Source organism: Malus domestica, chromosome 05 (assembly GCF_042453785.1).
Source record: "Malus domestica chromosome 05, GDT2T_hap1".
NCBI classification, from domain to species: domain Eukaryota; kingdom Viridiplantae; phylum Streptophyta; class Magnoliopsida; order Rosales; family Rosaceae; genus Malus; species Malus domestica.
Genome location: NC_091665.1, coordinates 9490611 through 9501109, shown reverse-complemented (window position 1 = coordinate 9501109; position 10499 = coordinate 9490611). Strand labels below are relative to the sequence as shown.

At 43.9% G+C, this 10499-nt stretch overlaps 1 protein-coding gene and 1 long non-coding RNA gene across 3 annotated transcripts; both read left to right on the top strand.

Moving 5' to 3' along the window:
* The first annotated feature begins 4211 nt into the window (after positions 1-4211).
* LOC139196378 (uncharacterized) lies at positions 4212-4856 on the top strand. The gene is made up of 3 exons (XR_011581213.1): positions 4212-4352; positions 4437-4534; positions 4710-4856. It is a non-coding gene; the product is annotated as an uncharacterized lncRNA (long non-coding RNA).
* A 654-nt stretch (positions 4857-5510) lies between these two features.
* Positions 5511-8065, top strand: LOC139196377 (uncharacterized). Of its 2 annotated transcripts, XM_070822235.1 has the most exons (4): positions 5511-5604; positions 6512-6667; positions 6754-7229; positions 7310-8065. In XM_070822235.1, coding segments are annotated over exons 2-4 (1131 nt in total). In that variant the 5' UTR covers positions 5511-5604; positions 6512-6666; the 3' UTR covers positions 7964-8065. The 2 variants fall into 2 exon arrangements, with proteins under 2 accessions (XP_070678336.1, XP_070678335.1); XM_070822234.1 differs by lacking the exon at positions 5511-5604 and having other exon boundaries at positions 6228-6667.
* Positions 8066-10499: the final 2434 nt, after the last annotated feature.

Sequence of the window (10499 nt, the reverse complement as noted above, 5' to 3'; positions counted from 1 at the left end):
GATATTGAAAAGACAAGTGTTTGACAAAATAATATGCAATGCAATTCTAAAGAGACAACTCATCAAAGGCATACAAAGGTAGTAATATAGAGATGAACATTTGTTCGTGATGCAACTGTGATGTATCAAGATAAGGGGATATGATTGGTGACATTTATCTGGAAATCATAGAACCAGGCATTTAATCTCAAATGTGTTGATGCACAAAATCAGCGAAGACTTTGGTACAACAGAAAGTGTCAGGTTTTGTGACCTTCGCTTGGTTGCTTCGGTCACTAGTGAGGATAAGTACGTAAATGAATAGAGACAGAGAAGCAAACACAGGATGTACGTGGTTCACCCAGATTGGCTACGTCCACGGAGTAGAGGAGTTCTTATTAGTAGTGAAGGGCTTACACAAGTACAAAGGATCAAGCTCTCAATTTAGTGAGTTCTTGTGAATGATTTAACACAAATGGCATTAGGCCATATTGTGGGGGAATGACCCCTATTTATAGAAAAACTTGTAGCTTTGTCACATTGACATGTGTCATGTTATGATTGGTTCTTGATGTCGACACGTGCTGCGCTCTGATTGGCTTCTAATCTTGACACGTGTCGAGTAGTGATTGGCCTCCTGGTCGGAGGGGAACTCTTCTGGGTCCTTGACAGTATAGCGTTGGCCGGTGCTCGGTAGTTTCGGGATTGGTCAAGTATGGTACAAACAGTGCTCCCCTAAGTTCCCGAGTGAGGGAAACTCCTCGGTTGGGGACTTGCAAGATCCAATCCCTTGAGTAATCACGAAACTTCTAAGTACCGAAGTGTGGTCTGATCTTCATCTGCCCTTCTCTGGAAGTACCTTTCCTCCATCCGGGAATGGTGTATTTAGCTGATGAAGATGCACAAGGTAATGTATCAATTTCACTTTGAAGCTTACTTGTAGTTTCGGGCTTGGTCAAGTGCGATACAAACCCTATAGTAGGAGTCCCCCAAGTCGCCGAGCTAGGAGATCTGCCGAAAGAGGTGACAGACAAGGTAAGCAGTCAAACTTCCAAGTAAGCAACCCAGGATCAGAGGTTTGACTTCGACTTCCGGTTGATTGTTCTCCTTCTCCTTGTCTCTCATTCAACTGCCAGGATAAGGAGAAGAAAATGGATAAGAGATGATATGAGATACTTTTGCTTTTGAAGAAGTAACTTTCCACAGGCTTATTCTTGAACTGTGCTGGAGGGTTTTCTGGTGCCCTTCAGAGTATAAGGCCGACTCAAAAATTTGAGGGTCAAAACAAGTCCATCAAATCTAGAGTACGTTCGACCTTGATGATATGGGATACTTTTGCTGTTGACGGAATAATGAATGTGGTATGGAAAGGTGTCGTGCTGTAGTGATCTGTTTCAGCTCACCGTTGAACCTTCTGCTTCCATCTTTTGCATGGCAGAAGTGGTGTGCAACCTTTGCATTTAAATGGTCCTTCAGAACATTCCTTCATAGTGACTCATCCATGCTTGGCAGCTTCAGTGTAAAGAGCCAATATCTGATCAACTGTCATGAGGTATTTGCCGGTGGAATTCGTGACCTTGACAGCAGTTGAGGATGAGTACTCGAGAGCAATGCTAAGTAAGCAACCAGGCAAAGGCTCCAGGCAGTCAGTTCCAAATTGGAGGTTTGATTTCAGGTTCCGACTGACTGCTCTCTTTCTCCTTGTCCTGCAGGTGTGGACAAGGACAAAGACAAAGACAGGGAGAAAGCATGATATGGGATACTCTTGCTTTCGACCCTGATGATATGAGATACTCTTGTTCTTGGTGTGGCTTATTTGCTGAGGTATTATCGGGGGGAAATAAAGCTGAGTATTTCGAGAGGTTATGTTGAGGGTGCCTTTTCGAATGCGAGAAAGGGTTGAGCATTTTTGCAGGTTTGCCTGTCCGTTGAGGAGGGAGGTCAATGTATATAGGGATTTCCCAATAACAAGTAGTAATGCTATTCCTTTACCCTTCTTGGTCACAGCAATGTAGTGGGAGCTGCCAGCTTCACGTGTTTTAATTTTGTCAGAGCACTTTGAAAAAGTGGTATGTGGTATCTGGAAAGCTGATGTTACGTGTGAAGATTACAGACAAGCTTTATCTAAGGAAATCTGGCTCTCGAAGTTCTGAGAGTTGTGCCTCTTCGGTTTTCGAACAAGCAATCCTGTCGAGGATCTGACTCTCGAGATTCGGAAAGCGGTGCTACTCCGGTTTTTGAGAAAGTAATTATGTTGGGAGTCTTTTCTCGAATGTGAGTAAAGGTTGGACGTTCTTGCCAACCTGTCTTGCCGCAAAACACGGAGGTCGACACACATAGGGACTTTCCAGTTGTCAAGCAGTGGTGTTGTTCCTTTACCCTTATGGGTAATAGTAGGGTAGCTGGAACTTCGAAATTCTCGTGCCTAAACTTTGTCAGAGATCTTTGACAAAGTTATATGTGGTACTCGAGGAGTTGATGGTGCATATGGAGAGCGGTGATTGAACAGTAAGATTCACGTGCTTTCTACTTCACCAGAAATCTTCGACAGATTGCCCGTAATTTCCGCAAAGCTGAGTGTGCATGTGACAGTGCTGACGAGGCTGAAAAAGCAGGTGCTTCTTTGATTTCTGAGATCGGCCCTCGTGGTCTCTGAGCAGCCCAGCTTTTGAGAAAGCAAACGCCTCTTCGATTTCTGAAGCTCCGTCGAGTGCAGATTTTTATAGAGGCTGGCATTAAGTTCCACAGCACACTTGAATCTCTACCAGTAGAAGCTCATTTCTTGCACTTCTAAGATCTTGATTTGTCTGACCTCTTCCCTCTTCAACACATTTGAAAATGTCTGGACCCTCCGACCGTCGTTTTGACTTGAACCTTGGAGAAGAGACAGCCACGCCTTCTCCAGATAACATATGGCGCCCATCCTTCATATCCCCTACTGGTCCTCTTACCGTTGGGGATTCTGTGATGAAGAATGATATGACCGCTGCAGTGGTGGCCAGGAACCTTCTCACTCCCAAAGATAACAGACTACTTTCCAAACGGTCTGATGAGTTGGCTGTTAAGGACTCTCTGGCTCTTAGTGTTCAGTGTGCAGGTTCTGTGTCTAATATGGCCCAACGCCTATTTGCTAGAACCCGCCAAGTTGAATCATTGGCTGCTGAAGTGATGAGTCTCAAACAGGAGATTAGAGGGCTCAAGCATGAGAATAAGCAGTTGCACCGGCTCGCCCATGACTATGCTACAAACATGAAGAGGAAGCTTGACCAGATGAAGGAATCTGATGGTAAGGTTTTACTTGATCATCAGCGGTTTGTGGGTTTGTTCCAAAGGCATTTATTGCCTTCGTCCTCTGGGGCTGTACCTGGTAATGAAGCTTCAAATGATGAACCTCCAATGCCTCCTCCTTCTGGGGTTTTGTCAAGTACTGAGGCTCCGGATAACCACCCTCCGGTGCTTTCTCTTTCTGGGGCTCTACCGACTACTGAGACTTCCCCTAAGCAACCTTTGTGAAGGCTCCCTTTTGTTTGTTTATTTTGACTCATGTATATGTACATATTTGTGGCTTATCGAAAATATTAATAAATAAGCTTTGCTTCATTTCAACATATTGTGTTAAATACACCAAAGTCTTCTTCATAAAGTTCTTTGAATTTTTGCTTTTGTTGAAACCTGTATTGTTGAAGCTTTGTGAGTGAAGCATGTAGTTTGAGGTAGTGTTCCCTTAATTTCCCGAGTGAGGAAAACTTCTCGGTTGGAGACTTGAAAAATCCAAGTCACTGAGTGGTTGTGAGACTGCCGAGTATCAAGGTGCAGTAGCATATGGTGGGAGTCCCCCAAGTCTTCAGGCGAAGAGAGTTGCCGAATGAGGTGTCTAGCTAGTAATCAATGTCATGAGTAGGAAAACTTCACTTGTTTCTTTTCGAAGTGGTAACCCAGGGCTCTTTCTTCATATATTGTTTTTTTTGTTATGAAGATGTGTTAGGCCCAAAGAAGTGGAGGCCTAGGCCTTTTTTTTTTTTTTTTTTTTTTTTTTTTTTTTTTACTCCCTCCCTTTTTCTTTGGAATGTTTGTACAGATATCTATAATGTGGCCTTTGTCATGATTTTGGAGGATGGGTGTATTCGAATCCAATGAGGGGTAGGGTATGACTCATTATCATGTGCCATGATTTTGTCTTCCTTTAGCTTTTCTTTTGCTTTGCTTTACCATTTTTGCTTTCCTTTAGTCTACCTTTAGCTTTTCTTCAATATAACACCATTTTCTGTGGCTCAGATCGCAAAACCATCTTCATGAAAGTTGTTCCTTAGCTCGTGAACTACAACATATCCGAATTGGAGATCCATCGGAGCAGTACAACTCCAGAAATTCAGGTATGATGAGTGATTGTTCGTCATTTGTATATCAACGCGTCAGACTTGTTGTGAGCTTCAAAAACTCCATTTTCTCTTGCTCAGATCAACATACTTTCTTCATCGAAGTTGTTCCTTAACTTGTGAACTACAACATATCCAAAATTGAGATCCCTCGGAGCTGTATAACTCAAGCAATTCAGGTATGATGAATGACTGGTTATTATTTTTCTGTCAACCCGTCAGATTTGTTGTGAGCTTCGAAAATCCATTTTCTATTGTTCAGATCAGCATGCTTTCTTCATTGAAGTTGTTCCTCATCGTCTCTTTCATAACATATCAAAAATTCAGAATGAACTAATGGTTAAATATTTCCAGATCTTCGAAACATCACAGCAGCTTCGAAATCTGCAAGAATCCGACTGTCATGTTTGGAGCTTCAACACTTTAATTTCCGTCGCTCAAACAGAAATGGTTCCTTCTTGAAAGTTGTTCATATGCTCAAAAACTATAGGGTGTCCAAAATTCAGCTCCATTGGAGAAGAGCAGAGGTTGCAGAAATTTGATAGATGAAAGGAGGCGGAAGAGGGAGAGAGAGAAAAAGTCTCTTGGGTTGGATTTCTATTTTGGGGCAGATTCCAATTTTTGTAGCACCTTCATTATTGATGAATTGCTTGTACTTTTGTCCATTAAGAAACCTGGGACTTTGGCTTGTTGTTGGATCTATTATAATATGTTTGGGAACATATATAAGTGAATAAATAAGAAGGAAGATTTTGGGCCCTTGTGGGTGTAAAACAAAAAATGTTTATGTTTACCCAAGTGTTTTTGTACAAGTTCAAGGGCATCTTGGGTTTTGTGAACAAAATTTGTTTATTTGGAGCAAGGTTTTGTGTTGAAGCTTTGTAGGTGAAGCTTTGGTGTTGAAGCTTTCTAGGTGAAGCTTTGATGGTGAAGCTTTTTAGGTGAAGCTTTGTGGGTGAAGCTTTTTTAGGTGAAGCTTTTTGGGTGAAGCTTTTTGGAGGTGAAGTTTTTTTTTTGGGTGAAGCTTTTTTAGGTGAAGCTTTTTGGGTGAAACTTTTTGGATGAAGCTTTTTGGGTGAAGTTTTGGAGGTGAAGCTTTTCGGGTGAAGCTTTTTGGATGAAGCTGTTTTTTTTTTTTTTTTTTTTTGGCGCTTGACACGGTCTTCATTTGCTTGTTTTGTAGTGACTGTGGAAGACGGATTGCTTTCTGATTGAGAAGGGTTCCGGCATCGCTTTGCACCATCTTCATGTGGGTAATATAGGAACTTCCTTATGTTTTGATCATGCATGTAGTGATAGAATTTGTTTCTTCTTATTGTAGATGTCAGAGCCTGGAAGTTCTAGTGATGAGGGCTCTTCTAACTTTAGCTCTAAGTCTGAGTCTGCAATGTCGGAGTCTTCAGGGTCTTTGTTAGAGTCCTGTACTAGAGAAACATTGGATGATCTTCCCAACCGTCAAACTTTAGCTATTGCTAGTTCTTCCTCCATGGCGTTGGGTGAGGGGGTTGTTTTTGATGCCATACCCATAGTTCGCTCTGAGTTCACAGCAGACCATCTAAAGAATAACTTGTTAGATAATGAGAAGCAGGTTGAGGCGCTAAGGCAGTCATGTAATATCCCTCGTAGTGTAGGGATACGTTTGGTACATGATGAAGAATGGCCTTCTGAGCCTCCCCAGGGTCATGTTATGTTCTACACCCAGATATTACTGACTTTAGGGGTGAGACTACCTTTACATCCGTGGTTGCAAAAGATGTTATCTTTGATCGGATATGCACCTGGGCAACTCAATCCTAGTTTCTGGGATACTTTGATTGGATTTTATATCATTTGGATGGAGTGTGGGTTGTGTGAGCCTTCCTTCCATCAGTGGCGTTACTGTTACAAGATGCGCCCAGCAAAATCATGCACTGGTTATGCCGAGTGTGCATGTCGGAGTGAGAGAGAGCGTATTGTGTATGGTAAGAAAAAGGCATACTACACATGGAAAAACCGTTGGTGCTTTCTGTATAATGATTGGGAGTATGATAAGGGTGTCACGCCTGAGCGACGTGTGCTTACTCACTTCCAGACTGTAGGTTGTAACGTATCAACCGTTCGTACTATTTGCTATTTGTTGTGGTCTTTTCTTGCTTCTAACACTTTGCTTCATGTAGTGACGCGGGGCACCATCAAACTGTTTGGGCAGGAGCTATCTGACATAGAGAAGGTGTTGAGGGTGCCCAAAGAGGATAGACACTTAAGCAAGCTACGACCCTTATTTCGTCGGTACGGTTTCCAACCCTTAGTTTCCGAGAGCCAGGGACGATCGAGTAAGTTGTATCCTTCATGTAAACTTTGCTCTTTTCCTTACTTTATTTGGAAAGTTGTATTTCTTATTTTGATTTTCCTTATGCAGTGGAGAAGGTAAGCAAGAAAACAGGGACTAGCACCAATAAAAGGAAAGCACCAGTGTTAGTTCCTTCGGAAGACATCCTACCGCATAAGAAAATTCATAAGTTCCGAGGGGAACCATCCGTTAGACCTAAGTCCCAAGATGGGGTCCTTAAGGGGCCTGCCTTTAGGAAGACTGGAGTCGAGGCCGTTGAAAATGCTGCTGCCATAGTTGCAGGAGAAGGGAGCCGACTGTTGCCTCCTCCTCTTACTATGGAGCACACTGTCCAGGAAAGTGATCCTGGTTCCCGCCATGAGGGGAAAGGCAAGGAAAGAGCTGGCAGTGTCCCGTGGAAGGACTTGAGGGTTGCCACGCGGCCAAAGGATTTTGGGGATATCAATAATTGCTTGGCAGGGCGTCGATTCGCCTTCGATGAGCTCGGAGAGCCCTTAGCTAAGGATGAATCGGATTGCGACCGGATGTTGAAGCTGTCTTCATATGTGAGTGTTACTTTGTCATTTCCTTACTTTTTCCTCTTTATTATCATTATTTAGGTAGTGATGATCGTCTTGCCATGCAGGTCATGGCCGAGTATCACGACAGACTGCAAGAGGTTGAGCGGTACAAGGCAAAACTGAAGGAGAATAAGCAGCTTGTGGACGAGGCCCGAAGGAATAAGGGACTTTTGACTCAGGCTCTCCAACTGAAGGACGAAACCATGGAGAGCTTGAAAAGGCGAAATGGTGAGAACCTAAGGCTTAAGAAATTGCTTGAGGCAACTAAAAAACAGTTGGAGGTGGCTACCTTGGAGGTATCCAAGGTTAGGGGAGAATTGGATGGTGCCTTAGTTGAGATTTCTGAACTGGAGAAAAGCATTCCAACTGAAAGGGAGGCTGCTGTGCAAGAATACTTAAGTTCTTCGACCTTTCATCTTGCTATTAAACCCTACTGTGCTCAAGAAGCTCGCTTTGAAAAAAGGAAATGGATGGCCGTCCTTGATCGTTATGATGATGGGAGCATTCTTCGAAAATACCACGAAGATATAGATGAGCATCATCGAAAGGGCGAGACATTTGTCCTTGCTGTTGATCCTAGCAGCGAAGATGAGTCTGATAATGAAGGTAGTGCTGATGCACAGACTCAGCATGGTGAAGAGGATCTTGGGGATGCAGAGGATGATGGTAGGACGCGGAGTGATACTGCCAGGGGTTCGGCTTCAGATGAGAATGAATAGCAGTGTCTTTACTATCTGCATGTATTCTGGATGTAGTAGTCTGATGTGTGTATAACATGTGCCCATGTTATAAGCTTGAGAGTTTTGGATTTTAGGTGTTTATGAGTGTTTGCACTATTATTAATGCATGTTTGGCTATGTATGAATAAATCTATTGTTTGGATATAAGCCATTGTTTGGTTGTTCCTTTCTTTGTATAGTCTTGTCGACACATACTTAGATTTTGTTTCGTGTTGGATATATCTGCTTTGAGGTTTCAACACTTGAGTGTTCCATTGCTAGGAATGTAAAAGAGTGAGGGCTGAGTTGGCTAAATTACCTCTTTATTGAATTCATTGCCAAATGGCCTTCATTACATAGGATGCCGAACGGCTATAGCTCAACACTTGTACATCGTGAGTCTATTTGTAGTAGTACTTCAAGTGATCAGCGTTCCATGGATGGCCAAGGGTCTTGCCATCGGAGCTTCTAAGTGTGTAAGAGCCAGGGCGACTGATGCCAATGACTTCATACGGTCCATCCCAGTTTGGACTAAGTGTGCCTTCACTCGGGACTCTGTCGCAGAGTAATCTTTTCTTTAAGACCCAGTCTCCTATTTTGAAAGAACGAGGCTTGACCCTAGAGTCATAATAGTTGGAGATGCGCTGCTTGTAGGCGACATTCCTCAAGTGAGCTTGGTTTCTGTGTTCCTCGACTAAATCCAAGTTGAGGGTGAGTTGTTTGTCATTTTCACTTTGAATGTAGTTCTGGACTCGGAATGTTGCTTGCTCCAGCTCAACAGGGACAACCGCCTCTGTGCCAAAGGCAAGTGAGAATGGAGTTTCTCCTGTTGAAGTCCGATATGAAGTGCGATATGACCAAAGAACTTGGGGTACAAATTCTGGCCAACAGCCTTTAGCTTTGTCCAAGTTGGTTTTCAAAGTGCGCTTGATTATTTTGTTGATGGCCTCAACTTGTCCATTAGACTGGGGATGAGCTGGAGAGGCAAAGCATAAGTTGATGTTGAACTTAGAGCAGAACAACCTGAACTTCTTGTTGTCAAACTGTCGCCCATTGTCAGTGACTATCGCATTGGGAATGCCGAATCTACAAAGGATGTTCTTCCACACGAAGTCTTCTATCTTTGCCTCAGTAATGGTTGCCAAGGGTTCTACTTCGGCCCACTTTGTGAAGTAGTCCACTGCAACGACTGCGTAACAGACTTTGCCCTTCCCTGCCGGCATTGGGCCGATCAAATCAAGTCCCCACTGGGCGAAGGGCCAAGGGCTGATCATAGGAGTAAGAGGCTCTGGAGGGGAATGAGGAATAGTCGCATATCGTTGACATTTGTCACATGAGCGGGATACTTTGATGGCATCCTGGTGGAGTGTTGGCCAGTAATATCCTTGGCGAAAAGTCTTGTGTGCTAGAGACCGAGATCCAGCATGATCTCCACAGACTCCCTCATGTATTTCCCGAAGGACGATTTCCGCCTCGGCAGGCGTAAGACACCTTAAGTATGGCAGGCTAAAACCTCGCTTATAGAGTTGATCATTGATGATCAGGTAGCGGGTAGACTTGTATCGAATTTGCTTAGCCTGGACTTTATCATTTGGGAGGGTGCCATGAGCAAGGAAATTATAGATCGGGGTGATCCAACTATCCCCCTGTTGTAAGTTGCATACTTCTGCGGCCATGGTGCTTGGTGTTGCCAACAGTTCGACATGAATTTTTCTTCCAATCTTGTCTTCCACAGCTGAGGCGAGGCGAGCCAGGGCGTCTGCATGACTGTTTGCCGCTCGAGGAACTTGGGTGATCTGGTAGTGGAAGTGCTTGAGCAAAAGTTGTGTTTGCGCAAGATATGCTGCCATGGAGCTGTCCTTAGCATCAAAGTTGTTGGTAACCTGGTTGACCACTAATTGGGAGTCACTGAAAATATCAATTTGTTTAACCCCGAGGTGTTTGGCCAAACGTAATCCTGCTAGAAGGGCTTCATACTCGGCCTCATTGTTTGATGCCTTGAATTTGAAACGAAGAGCATACTCCATTGCTACTTTGTCGGGCGTAGTCAAGACTAGTCCCGCTCCACAGCCCTGTTGGTTGGATGAGCCATCAACATACAGACTCCATGCTGAGGTCGTTGATTCTACTTTCTGAGCTTCCGATGGTAATGAAGCTACTGCTTCAGGTGTAGAAGCAATGTCAACAGGATATGTGAAGTCGGCGATGAAATCTGCTACTGCTTGACCTTTTTCGGCTGGTTTTGGTTGGTAGGAGATGTCAAACTCACCCAATGCTATCGCCCATTTGATCATTCGTCCAGACGTGTCAGGACTCTAGAGTATCTGTCGAAGAGGGTGATTGGTAAGCACGATGATGGCGTGTGCTTGGAAATAAGGGCGAAGTTTCCAAGCAGACATGACCAATGCTAGAGCTAATTTCTCAATGTTGGAGTATCGTGTCTCCGCATCTTGTAGGGCCTTGCTAGCGTAGTAGACGGGCCGTTCGACACCACTGTCCATTCGAATAAGAACAGAACTGACTGCTGAAGCCGAAA

Coding starts and splice junctions, on each gene's coding strand:
- LOC139196377 (XM_070822234.1), top strand. CDS start 6,244: ATGCGCCCAGCAAAATCATGCACTGGTTATGCCGAGTGTGCATGTCGG. Junction 6,668..6,753: donor CGAGAGCCAGGGACGATCGA/GTAAGTTGTATC, acceptor TTCCTTATGCAG/TGGAGAAGGTAAGCAAGAAA. Junction 7,230..7,309: donor TGTTGAAGCTGTCTTCATAT/GTGAGTGTTACT, acceptor CTTGCCATGCAG/GTCATGGCCGAGTATCACGA.